The sequence below is a fragment of the Tachypleus tridentatus genome, chromosome 12 (assembly GCF_004210375.1).
Source record: "Tachypleus tridentatus isolate NWPU-2018 chromosome 12, ASM421037v1, whole genome shotgun sequence".
NCBI lineage: Eukaryota > Metazoa > Arthropoda > Merostomata > Xiphosura > Limulidae > Tachypleus > Tachypleus tridentatus.
The window spans coordinates 11,416,179-11,439,586 of record NC_134836.1 but is presented as its reverse complement, the minus strand read 5'-3'; the positions used below and the strand labels follow the sequence as shown (position 1 = coordinate 11,439,586).

The 23,408-nt window shown below is 35.6% G+C and overlaps 1 protein-coding gene and 1 long non-coding RNA gene across 7 annotated transcripts in view; one reads left to right on the top strand and one right to left on the bottom strand.

The window, feature by feature from the left end:
- The window catches only part of LOC143234495 (uncharacterized), a 30,238-nt gene that overhangs the window by 5,961 nt on the left and 869 nt on the right, over window positions 1–23,408 (top strand). The window contains exons 2-4 of one of the 2 annotated variants that reach the window (XR_013018688.1): window positions 486–615; window positions 1,449–2,000; window positions 3,236–3,338. This is a non-coding gene — a long non-coding RNA (uncharacterized LOC143234495). The remainder of the gene's footprint in view (window positions 1–485; window positions 616–1,448; window positions 2,001–3,235; window positions 3,339–23,408) is intronic. The other variant, XR_013018687.1, reaches the window with a different exon arrangement.
- Window positions 5,498–23,408, bottom strand: part of LOC143234494 (agrin-like) — a 121,344-nt gene continuing 103,433 nt past the window's right edge. For 2 of the 5 annotated variants that reach the window (XM_076471889.1, XM_076471891.1), the window contains exons 19-31: window positions 23,095–23,307; window positions 22,393–22,517; window positions 21,375–21,482; window positions 21,090–21,224; window positions 18,736–18,982; window positions 18,600–18,617; window positions 17,345–17,456; window positions 16,521–16,824; window positions 10,435–10,516; window positions 9,137–9,169; window positions 8,393–8,626; window positions 6,681–6,784; window positions 5,498–5,963 (exon numbers count right to left, since the gene is read on the bottom strand). In XM_076471889.1, coding sequence (XP_076328004.1) covers window positions 5,818–5,963; window positions 6,681–6,784; window positions 8,393–8,626; window positions 9,137–9,169; window positions 10,435–10,516; window positions 16,521–16,824; window positions 17,345–17,456; window positions 18,600–18,617; window positions 18,736–18,982; window positions 21,090–21,224; window positions 21,375–21,482; window positions 22,393–22,517; window positions 23,095–23,307 — 1,861 coding nt within the window. In that variant the 3' untranslated portion in view covers window positions 5,498–5,817. The remainder of the gene's footprint in view (window positions 5,964–6,680; window positions 6,785–8,392; window positions 8,627–9,136; window positions 9,170–10,434; window positions 10,517–16,520; window positions 16,825–17,344; window positions 17,457–18,599; window positions 18,618–18,735; window positions 18,983–21,089; window positions 21,225–21,374; window positions 21,483–22,392; window positions 22,518–23,094; window positions 23,308–23,408) is intronic. The other 3 variants (XM_076471890.1, XM_076471893.1, XM_076471892.1) reach the window with 2 other exon arrangements.

Here is a 23,408-nt window from a genome sequence, read left to right as displayed (position 1 = left end):
TAACTGAATTTGAAAACACAACGTTTGACAATTTACCACTGATTGAGTTTGACCTCACATGACCCAGCTAATAACCATCTCAGAGCTCTTCGTTAACATGTGAGTCGAAGTTCTATATGTGAACTCTAACCATTTAAAAAAGGTTAAGGGGCATTTGATAAACTGTCCAAGTTGCAATATTTATATCTTAACAATAATGCTCTATCTTGTATTGAAGGACAAACGTTTCAGAACAACGAAATGCTACAACATCTAATACTTTCACGGAATGAGATTACATGGTTGGCATCAAACGCGTTTGAAGGTTTTGTAAAGTTGAAAATTCTGGTTCTGAGCTACAATTTGATCCAAAGTTTGAATGGGTCTTTGTGTTATCTTCCATGGGTTCATGTTCTAGACTTATTCGGCAACCGGCTCAGACATCTGAACGATACCAATTTCAATAGAAACCAACAATTGTATAGCTTAACAATTTCATCTAATAGACTCGTCTCAGTCGAAGGAGCATTTGTTAGCTTGAAACTCTTGGGTGTTTTGTTTATGGAAGCAAATCCGTTGGAGACGTTGTCTAGAGAGAGTTTCCCAGAAGAGCTCTGTGGTACATCAAAATATGGAGTAAGTATTCCCATACGTCTGTTACATGTTTTTAATTACACATCAATTAGAACAACTAAGTAATATAAATTCTATTTTTATCTACCAGCAGAAACGCTGCTATACAGGCATCTGTTTGTGCTAGTGTTCATATTTTATTGAAAACAATTTAGAAACAAGTAACCATTTTCTAAAATATTTCTTGTAGGAAGTACTGCACGGGAAGAGTGTTCTGATTATGCTGTTATAAATATTAATCTTTTCATATATTAACAGTGCTATCCTTTATTGAAGAAACAACAAAATATTTTAAGAACTCCATTTCTAGTACTATATTTACAAATTACAGCAATAAAGATGTAGATAAGCTTTCACATACAGTCCTAGTAAAAGTCGTATTTTTGGTGTGAGTGGAATACATTTATCTACAATCGTGTTCTATTCATAAAGAAATGGGTGATGCACATACTGTAGTTATTTTTTGGAACACCCAAACAGTGAACTTTTTCTGGATTTTTGTTTCTGATACCGTTTAATAGGTGGCTCTACGCTTTATTCATTATTTTGACTATATACGGTATGTATATGCTACATCCATTATAGTAAGATTGTATCAAGAACATTGTATCAATTGGTTAGTGGTGCGTACGTAAGACAGACATTTCTTTACTTTCGATTGCAGTATGTATCCTTTTAATTCAAATGCAAAATATAAAAACTAACTTAAAAAATCTCGTCTTCCCTTTGAAGAACTTTAGTAAAGACCGGAACAAAGATATAAATTATATCAACGTCATTAAATAAACGTTTTCTGTAAAGTTGATACGTATTCTGCTTTATTTCTAACTCTAAAGGTAACCCACTGGCTTGCGATCGCTTAACGTGGCTTCTACGTTGGAGCAAAGGCAAAAAGAAAGTGATAGATAAACCCATATGTTCCCAACCACAGTGGCTAAAAAATCGTCCCTTCAGACACTTGAAGGAGAGTGACCTTCTTAACTGACCTGACCATAGTCCTGAACCATGCAATTGTTTCTGTGCCAGTAATAATTCGGATTACTTCATTAATGTTGACTGTTTTGGCCGCCAGATGTCAGCTATTCCGACAATCCTTCCAGGAAAAGTTGGTCATACGAATGTGAATAATAACTCAGTCCAAAACCTTGAAGATTTAGACTTCTGTAGAAGACCACAGCTTCAGACACTTTTGCTTGAAAATAATAGAATCACCGTTGTGAATAACGGTTAGTTATTAATGAAGGCTTAGTCTGGCCAGAAACAACATTGAGAGTTTCCCATTGTCCACCAATCTCGTCTTGGACAATATCACGTTATCTGACAATCTTTGGCTTTGTTTTTGCAAAACTCTTCATTTCAGAAACTGGCTCTTCAGTCACAGAGATGTTGTAAGTTAATCAATTTATTTACAGTTGTAAGTAAGAATATTAAAAGGTTAAGTTAAAAACTACAACTGGATTATAATTATTAGTAACAAGTATTAAAATGTAATACTTAGCTAAAAGTAAATTCATCATGTCAACTATTATATTATAAACTGAATACAATTAACAAACCATTTTATTTTGCTAAATTATCAATATATTTCAGCTATGCGGTGTCTTCGATCAATCATTGTAGCTAATCTAATAAACGCGGCAGTCAAACCTAGTCTTGTGTGTTTTTCATATAGCAAAGCCACAAAGGGCTATCTGCACAGCCCACCGAGGGGAATCGAACCCCTGATTTTAGCGTTGTAAATCCGGAGACATACCGCTGTACTAGCGGGGGGCAAACCTAGTCTAATACATGTAGTAATGAAACCTAATGTGATAGAAAGTACTGAAAACTAAACTGATACTTTCGGTTTCTACGTAACGTCCTGTAACGTAGATTATTATGGTTACAGATTTGACATTGAATTAAATATTATTTAATTACTGAATTGTCTTGATGTAGCATCTTGTACCTAAGATACTGGTTGCTACAGTTTTTACAGGGAATTAAACATTACTAATTAATGTTTGTTTGTAATTAAGCATAAAGCTACACTAGGGGCTATCTGTGCTCTGACCACCACCGGTAACGAAACCCAGTTTATAGCGTTATATGTCCTTATATATATATCACTGTTCTACTGGAGACTCTATAATGTGTTGTTTGGATGTAATATCCTGTAATTATAGATCTTCACATATTTTAACTTTGAATTTAACATTACAATTTGCACATTTCAGTATCCCGGTCGCACCAAACATGCTCTTCCTTTCAGCCGTGGGAACGTTATAATGTTAGGTCAATCCCACTATATTCGTTGGTAAAAAGAGTAGCCCATGAGTTCGCGGTGAGTGGTGATGACTAACTGCCTTTCCTCTAGTCTTACACTGCTAAATTAGGGACGGCTAGCGCAGATAGCCCTCGAGTAGCTTTGTGCGAAATTCAAAACAAACATTTTAATAACTTATTTTAAATATAATTTTTAATTATAATTATTAAAATGGCTCTTATTTTTCGAATGAAAGTTTTGATGGGGGCTCAGAGATTGAAATATTTGCACAATAAAAATACTTTAATAAACAGTAGTAAGTCATGCTTTCCAACTAGATTTCATATACAAACGAAACCTTCTGCTCTTCATCATTAGACAATGGTCCCTTGAGGGGAGGAGGTTTTGGTTTCCTTAACTGAGTTTGATCTGTGTCCACAAAAGGTGGCAATGTACATCGTTATCACCATCGGAATTTTAGGTGAGTCATTCATGAAGATATTAATTAAAATAAATTTGTAAAACCACAATAAAGGTGTGTGGGTAATAATCATATTTAACTTATTGAATTTTTGTATTGTTTGACCCGATTGATTTCGAATTACTGTTAATATAAACATAATGATATGTCGCTTGTTTTATATTTATAGTTCAATAGGCTTGTTTGTTTGGTTTTTAATTTCGCGCAAAGCTACATAGGGCCTATCTACGCTAGCCGTCCCTAATTTAACAGTGTAAGACTAGAGGGAAGACAGCTAGTCGTCACTACCCACCGCCAACTCTTGGGCTACTCTTTTACCAACGAATAGTGGGATTGACCCTCACATATAACGCCAACGGCAGAAAGGGGCGAGCATGTTTGGTGTAACGGGGATTCGAACCCGCGACCCTTGGATTAAGAGTCGGGTGCCTTAACCACCTGGCGATGCAGGGCCAATTGAACAGACAATTAGTGACATTAGTAGAAAATGCATGTTATGATTGCACAGATAACAATTTATGAATAGGACTTCTGAAATATAATGTTATAATATTGAATACAATATTTAAACTGAAACACAAAATTTATCGACGATCATTTTTATCAAATAAATAATTCTTACTGTCTGAACTTTAAAAGACCTAAAGGTAGGTTTGTTATTTACCCAAATCTCTGAAGAATCCTCTGGAAGGCTCAAATCTCTCACCAAATCGTTAAGTTCACCGGACACTTTAGGTTGAAAACAATCCCTGTCATCATTTCTATTGACATCAGATTCAGAACCAGATGAAACTGTATCAAAAGTCTCTGGTGAAGAAGGTACAGATACATCAGGTCCATGAGAAACAGGTCTTATAGCAGATTGAAGGTTCAGACAATAATTTTATTTATTTCGAGCATTGTAGCCTTACACGTTACATGAACAAAAACAAGTCATCTCTTGATGACGGGAAACCCACTTGAAGTAAAAATGTATCTCAGAACGGCTAGTATGGGTATTAACACTTTTACTAATAAAGCAGAGAAAAAGCTGAAGATGGCCTAGGAAGGTCGAAACGTTGTTCTCTTCTTTATTAGTAATAGTGTTAATACTCATACCAGCCGTTCTGAGATACAGAAGTCATCTCTGTGGTTTCTAGGCTTATGCTAGACCATTGGAATTTGAAAAGGCAGTAATCTTTTCTTACCTTTAGAATATTATTTCACCTCTTCAACACAATTGGTGCAAACTTTGTGTAGAGCCCATAATTTATCTTCGTCCTCAAACTGTATTCCAAAATACGGGTAATACGCTTGTCTGTCAAATTCAGTAATGGTTTGCTTTTATTTCTTTACCATAAATTTAACACAAATCTATCAGAATACGTTTAAGTCATTTTGACAACCTCTTGTGGCAAATAAAGAATATTAAAAGAATGACAGAGTGCACGCACAAACAAATACTATCCAGAATGGCACGTCATGAAGCCTGTTACTGTTTATATACTAGCGGTGTGTTTCTTGCGAGTCTTAGAATGATCAACAAGATTCTCACGTCACGATTGTTCCAGAGAAATCTACAGCCAATGGTTGTTAACATTTTAAGCATAACAAAATGTGACCCAATTTCAATGAAAATGATTCAGTTAATCTGTTTGTGATGAATAAAAACGGATATCATTTACGGATTCAGAGTACAGAATGTAAAAATTTCTAGACAATAAAACTGTCACAAGCCAGTTTTATTAAAGATCTATTTCAGTATAGTGAGATAAATGCTCAATTTTATTTTTAAACAGTGATATAAATGATCAAAGTTCTGTTTTCTCAGAGAGATGTTTTTTTAATGTTTTAGTCAAAAGCAAGTAAAAACTTCTTAAAGTTTCTATCATAACAAACATCTGCTTACAACAAGACCCAGCAACTGGTACGACTACGTGAATAGCAGCTAATAATAATCTGTTAACCAGTTCTATATTAATGTATGGTATAGAAAACTCATTTTTGTTTTTGGAATTCGTTGTTTCAAGCACTTTATTACCTTTATGGATGTAATGAAGATAAAGCTTAATTCAGTCACTTCTTGTTACAGTAATCAGAGGAAATGAAAAAAAATAATCAGGACTTGAAACATTGATACTGAATTCACGTAACTATCTTGTTTTATAAAGAAAGATTGCTTGAACGTAAAACTGCTTTTTTATTGGGGCTTCCTCAGAATCAATGAACATAGGGATACACTTAGGACATGTAAAATGCATCAGATTTAGTTTGTGGGATTCCAAGTCTCGGCATTCCTCGAGTTATCTGAGTCCAAATTTTTCTAAACAATCTCCAAAAGCCACAGCTGAATATTTTCATTCTCATAATGATTTAGATTAATATTGGCACACATGAAACACCGTAAATCGTTTCTGTCCAAATAATCGACACAAAGACACGTACGATCACCCAACAGATTAGGGTCAACTGGCCTTTACTGGCCAGTTTTAACATTCTATCATGACTTGCCACAGAATTTAACGGCACCTGAACCATGCATGATAATGTAAAGGGGTTGTCCATCTACTAGTACTGAATCTATACAACCATTAAAACCATGATAGTAGTGTGTTGGTAGGTCGGTTGGAAGGCCAGGAGATCCACCTATAGAAGCAAGAAAAGGTTTATTTATCATTTTAAACTCGTACACGTACCAGTATAGCAGATTATAACCAACAGCAAATGTTATTTTGGGTACAATAGTAAAAGTTACTGTGAACTCAGACCTAGATGGTTAAGGATTCAGACATAAGGTCTACTTAGAAATAATTAAACAGTTTGTGGAAACACAGTACCACTGACCATCCAGATTTGAATAATCAGGTTGTGGAAAGTTGGATGTATTGAAGTCTACTTTCTGTTACAGTTTTCTATGTTAAGCAGTTACTGGTGTACTGATGTCTAGTATCTATTAGTTCACTATTTTCAACTAGTAGTGATGTAATGATGTCTATTATCTATTAGTTCACTATTTCCAAGAGTTACTGTTGTACTGAAAAACCTATTTTGCATAGTAATTAAACGATATAAAAGTACAGAATAAATTAAAGATATTCCTTAGAAACTTTCCAGTTCTGACAAAGTTCATCATAAAATGAAATAAATTTAAACATTTTACTTTTGTGTAATGTGTTAATTTACTGCTGCCTAGTCTGTGAGACAAAGAAACTATGGCATAGTCTGTGAGAAAAATTATATACCAACTATATTAGACATGTAGTTTGTATCATAAGAAACTTGTATATAGCATTAACTATGGAATGAACTCATGTCAATATTCATATTTGTTTAAAAACGTCTATAAATAAAACTGATTCAGACCTAGCCAGAGGACTCCATCTGTGTTCAGTTCAGTAGCCCCAGGGTCAGATGCAGCAGTTATAACAGGCCCATCATCTACTCGAAGTGTTCCTAGTCTTTCCTTTCTGTAAGACCACATACAAAACATTATCAAGAAAGTTGGCAAAGAACAACTATAAACACAAGTATCAACTGTTGAAAAATACTTAGCAAGCCTTTCTTTGGCTAATAAATACGATTTTTTTTGTAAACTTCATGGTTCAACAAATACGGGCTGATATTAATTATGTTATTTCTTCTCTCCACCTGGTGATATTAACATACGCTAAATACAGGGACTGTTATTTGTCTCTGAAATAGCTAACACTCAAAAGTTGTGATCTTAATACATATTTCAGGTTGGGGCTGCCATGTGTCTCGGAAATAGCTTAACAAACTAAAGGTTGGACAGTTATTTATTTGTCTTTAAAACGTATACTCTTCACCTGGTGATCATAACAAACACTAATGAGAGGGGCTGTCGTTTGCTCTGAAACTATTAATCTCCATCTAATGATATTAATCTTGCATATCCCTTCTGTTACGTATAGAGGGGGAATTGACCTAGCTCGTAACCACAAAGTAACTATGCCATAATTTTAGATAATGTACACATTTCTTTACAAAATTTGGTAACTTATTGGTAAACATCACCAGACTTTTGAACACAAAATATAAGGTTTATATATTAAGTATTAAAATTTTTAATTAAAAATTTTCTCAAAATATTTTCTTTCAGAATGTTGACTATCCAGTGTGCAAAGTAACATTGATTTGAAGATTAAAAATACTTTTATGCATCCAAACATTTCCAAATTTCACATGCAAAATCTTTATTGCCTCCAGATAATTATCAAATGTTTTTAAAAGACACTTTATATTTTATCTATCATTGTACTGTGCCTCTGGTGACACTGCTATATGTCTGTCGATACTTGTAGTGTGCAGAGTATAGATAGTCCATTGTGTAGCTTTGTGCTTAACTACAAACAAACAAGCTTTTTACTGGCTGGTTCAATTTGACTGACTTCGTAACCTCCATAAAAGAATAGGAAATAAATATGTTACATTTTTTTTTTTCATTCATGAAAGTATATGTATCATTATATTGCCCTTTCAGCAATGCTTGGCTAAAATTATAGAAGTTGCAATGATGAAGCACACATGCACTCATTTAACTATATCTAGAAATGTAAAACTTGCCTTTACAAAGTGACCTGTCTCAACTGTTTTAGTGGACTAGGTGTATATACCACTGATAAGATATATCTGTATATCACTGAAAGGATAGGTATGTGTACCAATGTTAAGGTATGCTCAGATATTATGCAGTGTGAAAGCCATCACTAATGTTGGCGTATCAGAAAAAATAGTAAAAGCTATATGCAACAGAAAACAAGAAACAAAACTGTTCCCAGCAGTCTTTCTAACGTCCTTTGAAGTTATAGAATGAAGTCTTAATGGAACTGTTACCAGCAATCTTTCTGAGGTCTCTTGAAGTTATAAAATGAAATGGTAACGGAACTTTTTCCAGCAGTCCTTGTAAATTCCTTTGAAGTTATAGACTGAAATGTTAGCAGAAGTGTTTCCAGTAACCGTTCTAACGTCTTTTGAAGTTACAGAATGAAGTGCTCACAGAATTATTTCCAGCAGTCTTTCTAACGTTCTTTTGAAGATAAAGATTGAACTGTTACCTTTGAAGATGAGCTCTATGCCAGACACCATCGTCAACTCGAATGTAACTTCGAAGAATCAGTGGAAGAATTTGTTTTCCAAGATTGAAGCTGAACTCAAGAAACCCATCTACGACAGCCAGTGAAAGGTAATCACTCCGTATTGTTGCTCCTTTATTCAACCATAGCAAGAGCCCGTGCTTTTGTACAGTTTGAAAGGTGATGTGGAAGCTATTTTCACGTTGTCCTTGTACCCTGTAAGTGAAAACAAGAATAATAGGTCCACACTAGAAATACAGCAATGAAGTGATATTTAACGCTATCATAAAGGTTTCTCATAATAACTGAACTTCACAGGAGAAAAAGCAACTGAAAAGTTAATTCTTAAGGATACGTTTGACATCACAACTCTTTGTCATAGTAAAACAAAATAATTAATTTACAGATTATTATTATGAAAGGACAATTGGAAATATTTATGTCTGTAGCATTCATATGACTCGTGATGACGAGAAACCCACTTGAGGTAAAAATACATCACAAGATGTTAACCTGAAGATGACCTAAGAAGGTCGAAACGTTGTTCTCTACTTTATTTTAGTAAACGTTTTAATATCCATCCAAGCTGTCTCGAGATACATTCATATGACTATTATTAACAGAAGGTTAGCACAACTTTAGTGGAAACACTAGGGTAAGAAACATACACATAGAAATTTGATTAAAATAGTAAGGACAAACCAACTGAATACGATTGTATCTTACCCAGTTTCGCTAGCTTCTGGAGATAGATTTTCACTGTGAGTGTAGAGAAACATGGATGTTAGTAGCTGAGAAATTAGATACATAAAGATATTTATATATATAGATCAAACTTAAACAGATTTCAGTATGACGATGTCGGTTAACAATAAAGAAAATTTTTCTTCAAGTACTGTAGACCAATAATTACAGATATCAGGATAAAGAAATATGTGGGTTAGAGTTTAGAACATGTTTACCTCTATATCTGTGAAGGAATTGTTATAGATTTCAGTGGAAAGAACGATGTGGGTTAGAGTTTAGAACATGTTTACCTCTATATCTGTGAAAAAATTGTTATAGATTTCAGTGGAAAGAAAGATGTGGGTTAGAGTTTAAAACATGTTTACCTCTATATCTGTAAAGGAATTGTTATAGATTTCAGTGGAAAGAACGATGTGGATTAGAGTTTAGAACATGTTTACCTCTATATCTGTGAAATAGATTTCAGTGGAAAGAAAGATGTGTTATAGATTTCAGTGGAAAGAAAGATGTGGGTTAGAGTTTAAAAGATGTTTACCTCTATATCTGTAAAGGAATTGTTATAGATTTCAGTGGAAAGAAAGATGTGGGTTAGAGTTTAAAAGATGTTTACCTCTATATCTGTGAAAAAATTGTTATAGATTTCAGTGGAAAGAAAGATGTGGGTTAGAGTTTAAAAGATGTTTACCTCTATATCTGTAAAGGAATTGTTATAGATTTCAGTGGAAAGAAAGATGTGGGTTGTTCTCTACTTTATTTTAATAAAGTTTTAATACCCATACAAGATATATTTATATGACTATTATCAACAGAAGGTTAGCACAACTTTAATGGAAACTCTGGGTAAAAAACATGCACATAGAAATTTGATTAAAATAGTAAGGACAAACCATATGTCTATAGGAAATAGACAAGCCATATGACATTTCCTGTAGAACAAATACAAAACGTTGATTTTATTTCAGACACTCCTACCTGATAAAATTGATTTTACTTCCTCTAGACAATATAAGCAAGATTTGTTTAATTCAAAAGTATATTTTTGTACTTTGAAACCAAAGTAAATCACTGTATGTTACATTATTAGTAAAAGCTTAGAGTTCTTATGCTGTTTTTATACCTTCTTACATTTAGAAAAATTAATTTACTAATGTTAATAATCTCCATTCCCCTCTGTTTTTCACACTAACAAAGAAGTAATGTTACTAGTTCCTTCATACTAATAATATTAGTAATAATAGATCATATCTGACAGTAACTTTAATATTAATAATTCTTACCTGCTAATAATTCTATTAGGGAAGCTAAAATATGTCTTTCCATCAAATAAAACAGGTCTGTCTTTGTCTTCTTTTGCCATACCTGAAACAACAGAAAGAGAACAACTTAAATATTTTCCAGAACACCGAGTTATCCACTAGGTATTGTACCTAAACAACTTTCTTTTATGTGATGAGAAGTTTCTTAAGATATCGTATTTTTTACAAGCCAACTGTATATGATTTAATTTACTGTGAGCCAGATAAACAAACTTGATTTTATTTCCTATAGACAATCCATATGACATTTTTCATTTCCTGTAGTACAAATATATATAGGGTCCAGCACGGCCAGGTGGGTTAAGGCGATCGCAGGTTTGAATCCCTATCACACCAAACATGCTCGCTTTTCAGCCGTGAGGACGTTATAAAGTGACAGTCAATCCCACTATTCCTTGGTAAAAGAGTAGCCCAAGAGTTGGCAGTGAGTGGTGATGACTAGCTGCCTTCCCTCTAGTCTTACACTGCTAAATTAGGGATGGCTAGCACAGATAGCCCTTGAGTAGCTATGTGCGAAATTGAAAACAAACAAACAAACAAACAAATATATAAAATGTTGATATTTATTTCAGATTGTCTTACCTGATAATATTGATTTTACTTTCTCTGGACAATATATGTAAGATTTGTTTAATTTTATAAAGTTATAGTTTATTTCTTGTAGGAGAAATATATTAAAACATTTGTTTTCTTTATTTCGCGCAAAGCTACAGAGTGGGCTATTGTGATTTGAGTGTCACACAGACCACACATTGGTGCATCAGTTCCAAATAAAATAAAACAATGAGTTAAAAACTTTGACCAATACGAAGCCTAGACAGGACAACTTCCTCCTTCTTATACTTATGAAAACAAGTGCTTCCGGCCAAACAGCAACAGAAGGTTTGATCTGGAAAAGCTTGTTATTACATTGCTCACTCCAAGTTGACTGCCAGCTGACATAGAGTCAAGCCTTGAATACAAAAACGTAGTCTGCACATGGGACAGGCACGGCCGTGACAGAACCAGAGCAGACAGATTTATCTGTGATGTCAATGAGCTTGTTCCCGCAAATACCGATGTAGCCTGGTATCCAGACAAACTATATAGAAGTAGATGTTAGAGGGAAATGGTCCAGTTAGTTTTGAATATCGACGAGGACAGGGTGAGAACTAACCTAAAGCAATTGGGTATAAATAATACAGTTCGTGTATTTCATAGTTTCTATGTGATCCAGGAGAAAAGAAATGGCATACAGTTCGTCACTGAACACACAAAATGTAAAGGGGATCATATGTGCAACCACTGAACCACAATAAACCATGGTAAAGCCCACAGAGTTACCTGGTTTCGAAACATCTATATAATTGAGAATGGAAGGATTGTTCAAAAGATGTTTGGCAAATAGAAAACAGTACTTTCTATTGGCAGTATCCACCTTCTTAACCCAAAGAAAGGACACATTTGGGGATGGTAATAAGCAATGGGGGGATGGGCTGATCAGTGGAGACAGCAACGTCATGTAAGGACAAATCCAGTTCATCCAAGTGTGCCAGGATATAAAGGCCAAAAGGAAAAATGGCAGGCTGTCTATTCTGAAAAAGCATGGTCCACTGAGGAAGGAAAATACAACACTAGGTGGGATGCTGTGGTAAGGATCAAAGTCTTCAAGCATATAGTAAAGACAGATGCAAATGGCTGGAGTGTAGAGAAGGTTCATGATGCTCAGTGTACAATTTCTGGACTGGAGAAGTGTGAAAGGCTCTGTGCAGAGCCAAAGTCCCTGATGGTGAACAGGGTCAAACACCTTCAAGGCTGAGGTACTGGCAGAGCCATAGTCAAGGTTCAATTGAATGAAAGCATGAAAAAATTTTAGCATAGAACATTGATCCACTCCACAAGAGGTGGAAGAGTGGACACAGAAAATGTTCAGTGACCTTGCACACTTGATACGTAGGTGCATGATATGTGGAATGAAGGTCAGCTTATGGTCAAAGATAAGCCCCAAAAACTTTGCCTCAGGGATCACAGGAAGCACAAGTTCTCTGAGACAGAGCTCAGGATTAGGGTGAATACCCAGTTGGCAGCAAAAGTGCATGCAAACGGATTTAGAGCAAACAAAGATAAAACCGTTTGTTGTGGTCCACTTCAGTAAATGACTAATGGCAGTCTATAGCTGTCACTCAATAAACCTCGTGGAAAAGAACGGGAAATTGTCAAACCTCCACGGACTTGGAATCGCTGGTCCATTAAAAATGTTTAATAAAAATAGGCAAATGGCCATGTAACCTGTATAAGTAGAGGTCTCGCAGAATGCTATACTTCCATGCAGGATCTTAAGCTTTCTCAAGGTAAAAGTACAGAAAAAAATGTCGTTGTTTGAGAAAGGCTTCTCTAAATGCATTTGATACTTCAAGTCGAATCAGGTGCCCCACGACGGAGTGCTGTTTTTGCAACCCACACTGAGTGTGTGACAGGAGGTTGTTTGATTCGAGGAACCAAACATGACGAGCACTTACCATCCTCTCTAAGGTTTTACAGAAACAGCTCATCAAAGCAATTGGACAGTAATTTGAAGGAATCTTGGGATCCTTCCCAGGTTTAGTAAAAGGGAGGACAATGGCGACAAACACCAGGAAAAACATTTTCCTGCCAGATTCAGTTAATACCAACCAGAAGAATAGCAAGAGACGCAGAAGAAAAACGGTTCAATATTTCGTGGTGAATATCATCAGGTCCAACTGAAGTACCGCCAGACCAATAAGCTTGAGATCCACCAATGTAAAGGAGCTATTATAGTCATATTGATGATGAGCCCAAAAGGAAAGAGATGACTGCTTTGCCCATTTTTTGATGGCTAAAAAGGTGGGGGATGAATTGGAAGTGTTAGATGCACGAGAAAAGCTTTCACTGAGAGAATCAGTGATGCTCTGGGCATCAGCAACTTGCTGGCCATCAGAGAGCAAGATCAAAAGGGGCAGAAGTCCATTGACCTTTCAAATCTTCTCCCATATGACTTTGGGAATAATGGTAGAATAAATGCTATATATGTATTTAATCCAAGATTCCATCTGGCTTTGACGTCTTAGCTGTAGTGTGATTATTTCTGCATCTCAGGGCTGCAGAAGAGGATGGGCCCAAGGAAACACCCGAACCTGAAGCAAAATGAAGTGAACCCAGGCAACAGTGACTAGAAGGAGTGACAGAAGCAAAAATGGACGAAGGCGTAGATTTGTCAACTCTTTTAAACATGAAAGTCAAAAGACTCTTTAAATGCTTTACAAACCACTCTGCTGGAGGCACCAAGAGATCTGTCTGGACTTTCACAGTGGCAGTAGAATGTAGTGCAGCAGCATACGTCTGAGATGCATTGGGGACAAGAACTTCCGAGCCTCTGGATAGGAGATATTGTTTATAGTCTTCAAGAGTTGCACCTCTCTCTCCTCTGCCCACTTAGGGCAAAAAATAGAGTAAGAAGGGTGTGAACCACTACAGTTAATGCAGTGTGATTCCAGTTCACATTCATAAGCATCGTGGTCCTTGCCACCACAACAAGCATATGTTAAAGAACTGTGACATGATGTCTTCAAGTTACCAAACCGCTGACACCAGAAACATCTAAGAGAGTTGGGATTGTATGGCCATACCTTACAATAATCTGCTTTGACTGTGGTGGGAGTATGTGGTGATGTAAATATTAATATCAGAACATTAGTAGGCATAATAATTCCATCTTAGCGAGTTGAGATTCAGAGCACTGCAGAAACACTTTGGCTGGAGAAACCAGCGAGGATTTCTGACTTAGGAATGTTCTTTAAATCCCTCTTAATTATAACTCCTCTGGAATAATTCAAAGGTGCATGTGGTGTAACCTCGATGGGTATATCCCCAATGGTCTTTGATTTCAAGAGGACTTTGGTATGTTGTGGTGAAGATGTTTTCACCAAATTGTTTCCAGAGCATAACTTCTTTACTCACATGGAAGAGCCAACATGCCCCTCAAATCCCTTTGGAATAAAAAAGGAGACATCTGCCCTAAGGATTTCTCAGATAAGGAATGCATAATTAGAAACTGAGGTATAGAATCTGATTGTGACTGTGGCTGTACAACAGAATCGTTCATGAGTGGTCGTTTTTCCGATAGTTTGTTTTGAATTGCTTTATATTTATTTTTTCATGAATGGCATATCCATAATAAAGGTAATACATTTTAGTGCCTACTTACCCCACCCACCATGGAGTCCTACGAGGGGATGCACTATAATGCCAAACAAGGAGATTGCAGCAATGCCAGGGTTTCATGAGCAATATACCCGAACACCAGCATCAGACACAATGCCCATGTTGAGAACGTTCCACACTGGTACTCGGTTGACCCTAGTCCAAGTAAACCAGCCAATTGACCCAGGGGGCCATCCCAAGGCTACCTGTCTACAGGAATGCAAGGCGAAAGTGGTGTGTTGGGATTGAACCTCTCAACCACCAGAATCCTCTCCTCCCCTTCACGAGTCGTCATGCACAGCTAACACATGGATGGATGTTTATATCCCAGAGGAGGTAAAATGAAGGTACAGAACCTTTCCTGGGAGGTCTCTTCACCACTTACAGGAATCTGCCTCGAGGGGTATAAATAAGACTTACATCAGTGATGATGAAGCTGTGAGTAACCCCTGCTCTATGTAACCGTCATTATTAAGCTTTTATTTCCCCTTATGTTTATTGTACCAGTTTGGTAAAATGTAGGTGTAATGCTATGAATCAAACTGCTCACTGCTGTTTGTTTGAAAGGAATGACAATCGTGTTTTTCTTATAGCAAAGCCACATTGAACTATCTGCTGTGTCCACCAAGGGCAATTGAACCTCTGATTTTAACCGCGTAAATCTGAACACTTAATGCTGTCTCAGCAGAGGACAGGAATAACAAAACAGACATGTGACAAATCATAATGCATTAATTCAGTAATACAGGATCACAGCATGTTTCGTCACTTATCATATTTCACACTGGAAGCATAAGTTATGGCACTTCTAACAGCATGTGGATAATATAATCAAAAACACCTTAGGTGTGAAAAAAGGATCAAGTATACGACTTAAGAGAAAGGAATCAGACCTCGCAACCAAACTGGTAACTACACTTACAGTATTGATAAAATGATCAAATATTCATTCATTAGTCAGCCAGGTCACATATGTTTGTTCAACTTGGTCCTAATGGTGAGTAAAACAAAAATGTGCAGCCTAGCTAACTGACACATCAATACATGCTGTAAAATTCTTATCAGTGCTATTAAGTGCAACTACCAAGTTGGCCATCAACTGTGATTTCATTCCTTCAACTCACACATTCAATCTTTTTTTTACCACAACTATTTTCACACCTAGGGTGTTTTTTTAAAGTGGTATTTTCCAAATAGAAATGACAAAGCCATGTTGGCTCCATAATTGCATCCTTTAGTTTATGAGGTTTGTGAATAATTACTATTTGTATTTATACAAGAAAGAATAAACACAGAAGGAATCAACTGTGCCGCAGCCACGGAACAGAGTAGATCACTTGCTTAATCTGTAATGCCTAGAACAAAGTTAGACAGTCACAAAGCTGTCAATACATTAAGATTTGGTTCAACTACCCATAAACCCTAAAAACAGAAGATGTGAAGATACAGTTCCTTCAACGTTTATGGTTAACTGCTGTGTCAAATTATAACACAGAGCTATCACAATATTAAGATTCCTTTGACGAAAGTGATAAATCACTGTGCTTCAAATACGGCAATCTGTATCTTTCATTATGAACTTGATATGAGGTTGTCTGACTCTCCAATAGTCTTCGTATCAGTATCTATGGAAGTGTTCTACAATAAGTGTGAAACATTTAGTCTTATGGTAGACATTTTTTTTTCAAATTTCCTTTTCAGAACAAACTAGGTGAATGTGTTTGCTTATTAGCCAAACTGATGATATCTTTGCTTAACACCACACAGTAATTAGCTAAGCATAGGAAGTAATTCTCTGTGTTCTCCCTCCCCATTTCTCTGCATACGCCTAATACTTTTGTACTCACTTTGTTGACATCTGAGGCCAATGAACGTCAAGGGACAGCGGCAAACAAACTCGTTCAGATGTGGAACACAAACTCCACCATTCTTACACACATCCTCCAAACACGGCTGCCCCAAATACGGAACCACGCCATGGGATTCTACAGCTTTCTCCATCAGGTTATCCCATAGTTCCCCATTGACCATAATGCGCTGTATTGCACCAGTAAGTCTTGTGACAATTCCTGAATGTCTACTAACTGTAGACAAACTTTTATATCCTCCCACATACAAGGGCTGGTCAAGATTGAGCTCGCTCAAAGGTGCCTGAAAAATTGAACAGAGAAAAATTCAGGAGAAGAACGAAGGTTTAGGTTCTTTAAAAAGAAGACTGAAAGTAATGTAAGTTGAACCTCAAAATCTGATACTATAAAAAAATCTAATTAAAATCAATTAAATCACGAAGTTTCAAACTACTTAGATAAGTTTCCATAAAAATAAATGGAAGTTTACACATACTTGTATTATTAATTCACAATGATACTGTTGTTTTACATTATATTACTCTGAAGGTTGTACACCATAAAAAATGTTTTACGTGTTGCAAAAAAATGACACATTTTATGACTGGTAAGAATATATAAATATCCATGTCGTGGCAGATCTCAGATTAAATTTAAATACTTCATTTGAAAGATCTGTTATGAAAAGAAAAAATGAATTTTATGAATATTATCAGATGAAAGCTAGCTCTTCTATCAAAATTAGGAATACAGACAACATAAGGGCGAGTTTCAAAACTGTCAGAGTTTTGTTCCATACACAAACATATACACATCTCTTTTACCCGGGATTCTCCGTGGACCTCGGGTCCTCCATCCACCTGAATAGTTCCTTGACGTCGATGTCGGGTCACCTTTACAGAATGCCAGTTCCCTAAACTGACTTGATAGGTTGACCTAAAAGAAAAATATATGAATGAAAAATATAATGAGAACATTTGTTTCAGGTCTTCTTATTCTATTGTATGATAAAAATTAATGTCAAGAGAAAGTGAAAATGGTGGAACGTAAAACCTACTTTTATTTTTAAGATTTGGTAATGAGTATAATGATTTCAATAATTGGGTTTGATAAGTCATAAGCTGTTTTTAGGGTTAAAGAAAACTTTTATACCTTGTGTTTGTTTGCATCAAGAGGAGGAAATAACCTTTAGCGTTTTAAGTTCACTGAAACTCTCCATTTAAATACTATCATTCACCAGCTTAAACATCAAAGTTAAAAACTACTAAACTCAAACACTCCATTACAACGTTACCCTTAGACACTACCATTAAACACTACCTTTAGACATTATTATTAAACACCACTTTAGACACTATCATTAAACACTACCTTTAGACATTATCACTAAACACTACCTTTAGACATTATTATTAAACACCACTTTTAGACACTATCATTAAACACTACCTTTAGACATTATTATTAAACACTACCTTTAAACAACACCATTATCAAATATTGCCTTTAGACACTATTACCAAACAACTTTTATATATTATTATGAAACACTACTTAGACACTATAATCAAACACTAATTTTCGACACTAGCTCATGCTTTACTTCTGAGGGAAGTAAAAACATCTATGCACAATACTTTACTTACAAAAATCGTTATATCACTGGTAGTATTGTAGCATTCATCTTCTCCCTAAAATTTGTTTGTTTGTTTGTTTTTGAATTTCGCACAAAGCTACTCGAGGGCTATCTGTGCTAGCCGTCCCTAATTTAGCAGTGTAAGACTAGAGGGAAGGCACCTAGTCATCACCACCCACCGCCAACTCTTGGGCTACTCTTTTACCAACGAATAGTGGGATTGACCGTCACATTATAACGCCCCCACTGCTGAAAGGGCAAGCATGTTTGGCGCGACGGGGATGCGAACCTGCGACCCTCAGATTACGAGTCGTACGCCTTAACACGCTTGGCTATGCCGGGCCTTCTCACTAGAAATTACATATAGTTAAAGTATGTCAACATGAGCTTAACCAACTACTTCTATCACAAAGAACTAAAATGGATACAAAGAAACAACTCACGTGATGATGACAACTCCTCTGCAGCGTGATACGAAATAGAAGAAATAAAGAATGTTATTAGACAGAAGATCATTTAACGTTTAATACTGTTAAAATTACCATTGTTCTTGTAATATAATAACTATAAAGTACTTACGAAACATTGGCAACACCACTGCCCAGATCGAATCTCAGCTGAACAAATCCGTCCACTATATTTAGAGAGAGAAAATCACCTCCCGACAAGGTATCTTGACCGTTATACAGGAGCATGCCATTATGAGATTTCGTTAAAAACCAAATCTCTATGTTAAAGGCGAGACCGACATTGGATAAAGTTGGCAACTCTAGGTAAGCCTGTCCATTAAATTCAGGGACCGTCACAGAATTGAGATGTTTATGAACTAGAAATAAATAAAAAAAAAATGCTAACGAAAATTCAGGTTATAAATTTTCAATATTTTTAGGCATAAAAGAAAAATCTGAATAGACATGCGCTTTGAAAAAATCTAACAATGCCATTGTGAATATGAATTAAGTTATCAATATGTAACTATACACGTTTTAGAGTTTGGTGGTGTGAAATACATCTCCTAGTATATAAATATGTTGTTAGACCTGGGTTGTGTGAAATATGTCTCCTATTATATTAGTATATTAAAGCTAATAGTATGTAAAATGCGTCTCCTACTGTATTGTTATGTTGTTAGAGCTGGGTAGTGTGAAATATGCCTAATACATCAGCATGTTATTAAAACTAGGTGGTGTGAAGTACCTCTTCTACTATATTAATATGTTTTTAGAGCTTGGTGGTGTGAAACACTTTTCATACTATAATAGTATGTTGTTCAAGCTTAGTGGTGTGAAATACGTCGCCTACTATAACAGTATGTTGTTAAAACTTAGTGGTGTGAAATATTTCTCGTACTCAGTGGACACTTCATTAGGTACACCTGCTCGTTAACGCAAATAGCCAAACAGCGAATCATTTGCCTGCAACTCAATATATAATGTATACAGATATGGCCATGAGGCTCAGTTGTTGTCCGATCAAACGTTAGAATGGGGAAGATGCGTGATCTAAGCAACTTTAATCGTCGAATAATTGTTGGTGCCGCACATGGTGGTTCCAGGATCTCAGAAACTGTTGACCTCCCAGGATTTTCACGCAGTCTCTAGAGTTTACTGAGAGTTGTGCAAAAAACATAAAAACATCTAGAGAGTGGTAGTTCTGTGAGCGAAAACATTTTGTTAATGAGAGAGGTCAGAGGACAATGGCCAGACTCGTTCAAACTGACAGAAAAGCCACAAATACTCAAATAACCACACTTCACAACAGTGGTGTGCATAAGAACATCTCTGAACGCACAACGCGTCAAACCTTGAAGTGGATGGGTAACAGCAGCAGAAGACCACGCTGGGTTCCCCCCCCCCTGTCAGCTAAGAGCAGGAACATAAGGCTACAAAACTGAACGACTGAACATTGGTGAGATGTCACCTGGTCTAATGAATCTCGATTTCTGCTACGATATGTAGATGATACGGCCAGAATTTTATGTAAATAGCACGAGTTCCTGAATCCTTCCTGCCTTGTGTTAACGGTAAAGACTGCTGGTGGTGGTGTAATGGTGTGAGAAATGTTTTCTTGGCACATATTAGTCCTCTTAATACCAATTGAGCATCATTTGAATGCCACAGCGTACTTGAGCATTGTTGCTGACCATGTGCATCCCTTTATGGCCACAGTATACCCGTTTTCCAATGGTTACTTCCAGCAAGATAATGCTTCATGTCACAAAACACGCATTATCTCAAGCTGTTTTCACGAACACGACAGTGACTTCAGTGTACTCCAATAGCCTACACAGTCCCAGATCTCAATCCAATAGAGCACCTTTGGGATGAGGTTGAATGGGAGGTTCAAAGCATGAATGTGTAGCCAGTAAATTTATAGGAACTGCGTGATGCTATGGAATACGCAATAAGAATAAGAAATATTTCCAGCACCTTCTTGAATCCATGATACAAAGAATTCAGGCTGTTCTGGAGGCAAAGGGGTTTCTACCTGGTACTAGATAGGTGTGTCTAATAAATCGGCCACTAAGTGTATTGAAGGAAACGTATTTTACAATACCTCTAACAAAATACTAATATAGCAGTAGACGTATTTCACACCACCAAGCTCTTAACAACAATAGTAGGAGACATATTTCACATCACCAAGCTCTTAACAACATACTAATATAGTAGGAGACATTTCACACCATCCATCTATAACAACATACTTATTATTATATAGTATGTTTCTAATGCAAGTAGTTCTACATTAATTAAGCAAAGATTGATCTACGTAAAATGTAATTCCAGCATTATTTCAGTACAATAACGTTTAAGTTAATAATTATATTCATCTCGTTCTTCTTTATACAAGAAAATAATAGCTTTTCTTTAGTGTCATTAATATAAAAACCACATTATACCGTCATCCATTTAACGGTACTTAATACTTACAGTATTCACATTTAGATCCATGTAGGCCTAGTGGACACTTACAGGAATAACCTCCCTGCGGCAAAACAGCACACGTCGCTCCCACTTCACAAGGATTATTAGCACAAGGGTTTATGGAAACTTCACACTGCCTTCCTATAATGTCGTTATATTATTTAGACTCAAAACACTGATTTCATAGTTTCACTTGACTAGAGAATAAACACAAAATATTTCTAAGCGCAATTCAGAATATTGTATAGAAATCGAGTAAATTATGAGTTAAAAGATGCACCGTTTTCTTACCAGCGTATCCTGGAAGACACAAACACTGGTAACCATCTTCTTCTGCAGGCAAGCATGTTCCTCCGTTTTCACAGGGCATACTGTTGCAATGGTTGTCGGAACAATTTCCTTAAAAATAACAAACATTACGATATTATAATAGACTTAGGCCTCGTGTTACTCCATAATAAGACTTAAAATAATTTTATTTCAATTTTTCCTTAAGGGTTACTGTAAAAAATTATTTCTTTGAAAGTATTATAAACATTTTATTTATAATTCTCGCGTTACCAGAATAAGCATTATCTACCATATAATTATAATCGCGTAGGCCTAATGGGTGAAGAATGACATTCGAATAAAAGCTTGCGTTTCAATCCATTACAGATATTGTACAGACAAGAAATAGATGTTAATCGACAGATCAGGCTTGATATAGCATTACAAGTAAATACCATTTTTGTAATACGTTACAATCATACAAAAGTATGACTAAACACTGATGATTAATGAACAAATTAGGTTTACGATAACCATATAAGTTAATATCGTTTTTTAATACGTTAAGTATATAGAAAATATAACTAAACAATGATAATTAACTGAAATATTTGGCTTAAGTTAATCTTACAAGTAAATATCGTTTTGGAAGACATTAAAATAACATAAAAATATAACTTAACACTGGTGATTAACTAACAAATTAGGCTTAAGATAAACTTAGTAGTAAATATTATTTTTAAGGCATTAAGATCACAGAAAAATATAGCTAAACACTTATGATTAACCAATAGATCCCCTTTACAATAACTTTATATTCGCAACGACAATACAGTTAGAACTATGTTAATATTGATGGTAGGTAAAGAAACACAAGTTCATGTGAATTACTTTAGTATAAAAATGTCATTACACTGACAAAATCTAAACATTTTCTATATATGCATACATCAGATTTTGTAGTTCAATCTATAACGGTGGATATAACGTGATTAAATATCAGTAAAACACGTGTAATACGATACAACAATCAACATACTAATGAGTGCAGCATTTAGTATGTCAGTAGATACAGGATACTGCAAGTCTATCCTCTTCCTTCCAATGTGAAGACGCCGTATGCAACCTACTAACCCCATACTGACGCCCACATTACTGAAGACCCTGAAAAATGGAGGTTTCCTTTTTTACCACGTATCTCCGTTTAAAACCTTTGCCAACACAATTAACTTCGGTTATTCGTGGTATGTGTGGCATAGTTATTAAAATGAAACTTTTGTTACTGATTAACAAGTTGTTATTAACATCAAGCTTCGTTACTTTGGTTGTGTTTAAAATGTTATTTACATCAAATTTGGTTATTCTGGTTATGTTTACTATTTTGTTATTGACATGAAACTTGGTTACTTTAGTTCCAGCTAACGTATTGTTGTTGAACTAAAACTTGGTTATTCGAGTTGTTGTGTTTAATAATTCATTAGTGAGATGAAATACAAAGAGATTCAAGTAAAATCATCAGAATTTATTCAAAACATTTTTGTTGCTGTGCTGTTAATCCCGATGACCTTTAACCTGTTTTTTCACAGTTGAATTTACTACCCACAAAATATAAAACATGTTCATCCATATAGTTCTATTACATAAATAGCAGAAACAAATTTTATGATCCAAAGTATAATGGACGTGTTATTTTAAATTATTCACAAACAGAAAAGTTTTACATTTTCAACTTTCCACTTACTTTTTATTTGTTGTGGGAATGTACCCAATAAACAAATTCTCATCCAGATCCAGGGACTTTAAACTACCTTCGCTACTTCCGGTTACAGCCTCTTGACCCTCCACTGTTAACACACCTTCTTGGAGGTACCGTTTGGCTACAACTCGATGGAACTTGCCTGGCTGTAACCTCTGTGTTGAGCGAAGCTCAACCGGACCACTTCCTAGGTCGTATCTGAAGACAAAATATAGCTTTTCTCTTAGACTTGATATCTCAACTAGAAAAGCTAGTAATTATAAGTTGGGTATATGTTCAGATTTTATGCTTTGCAGGGA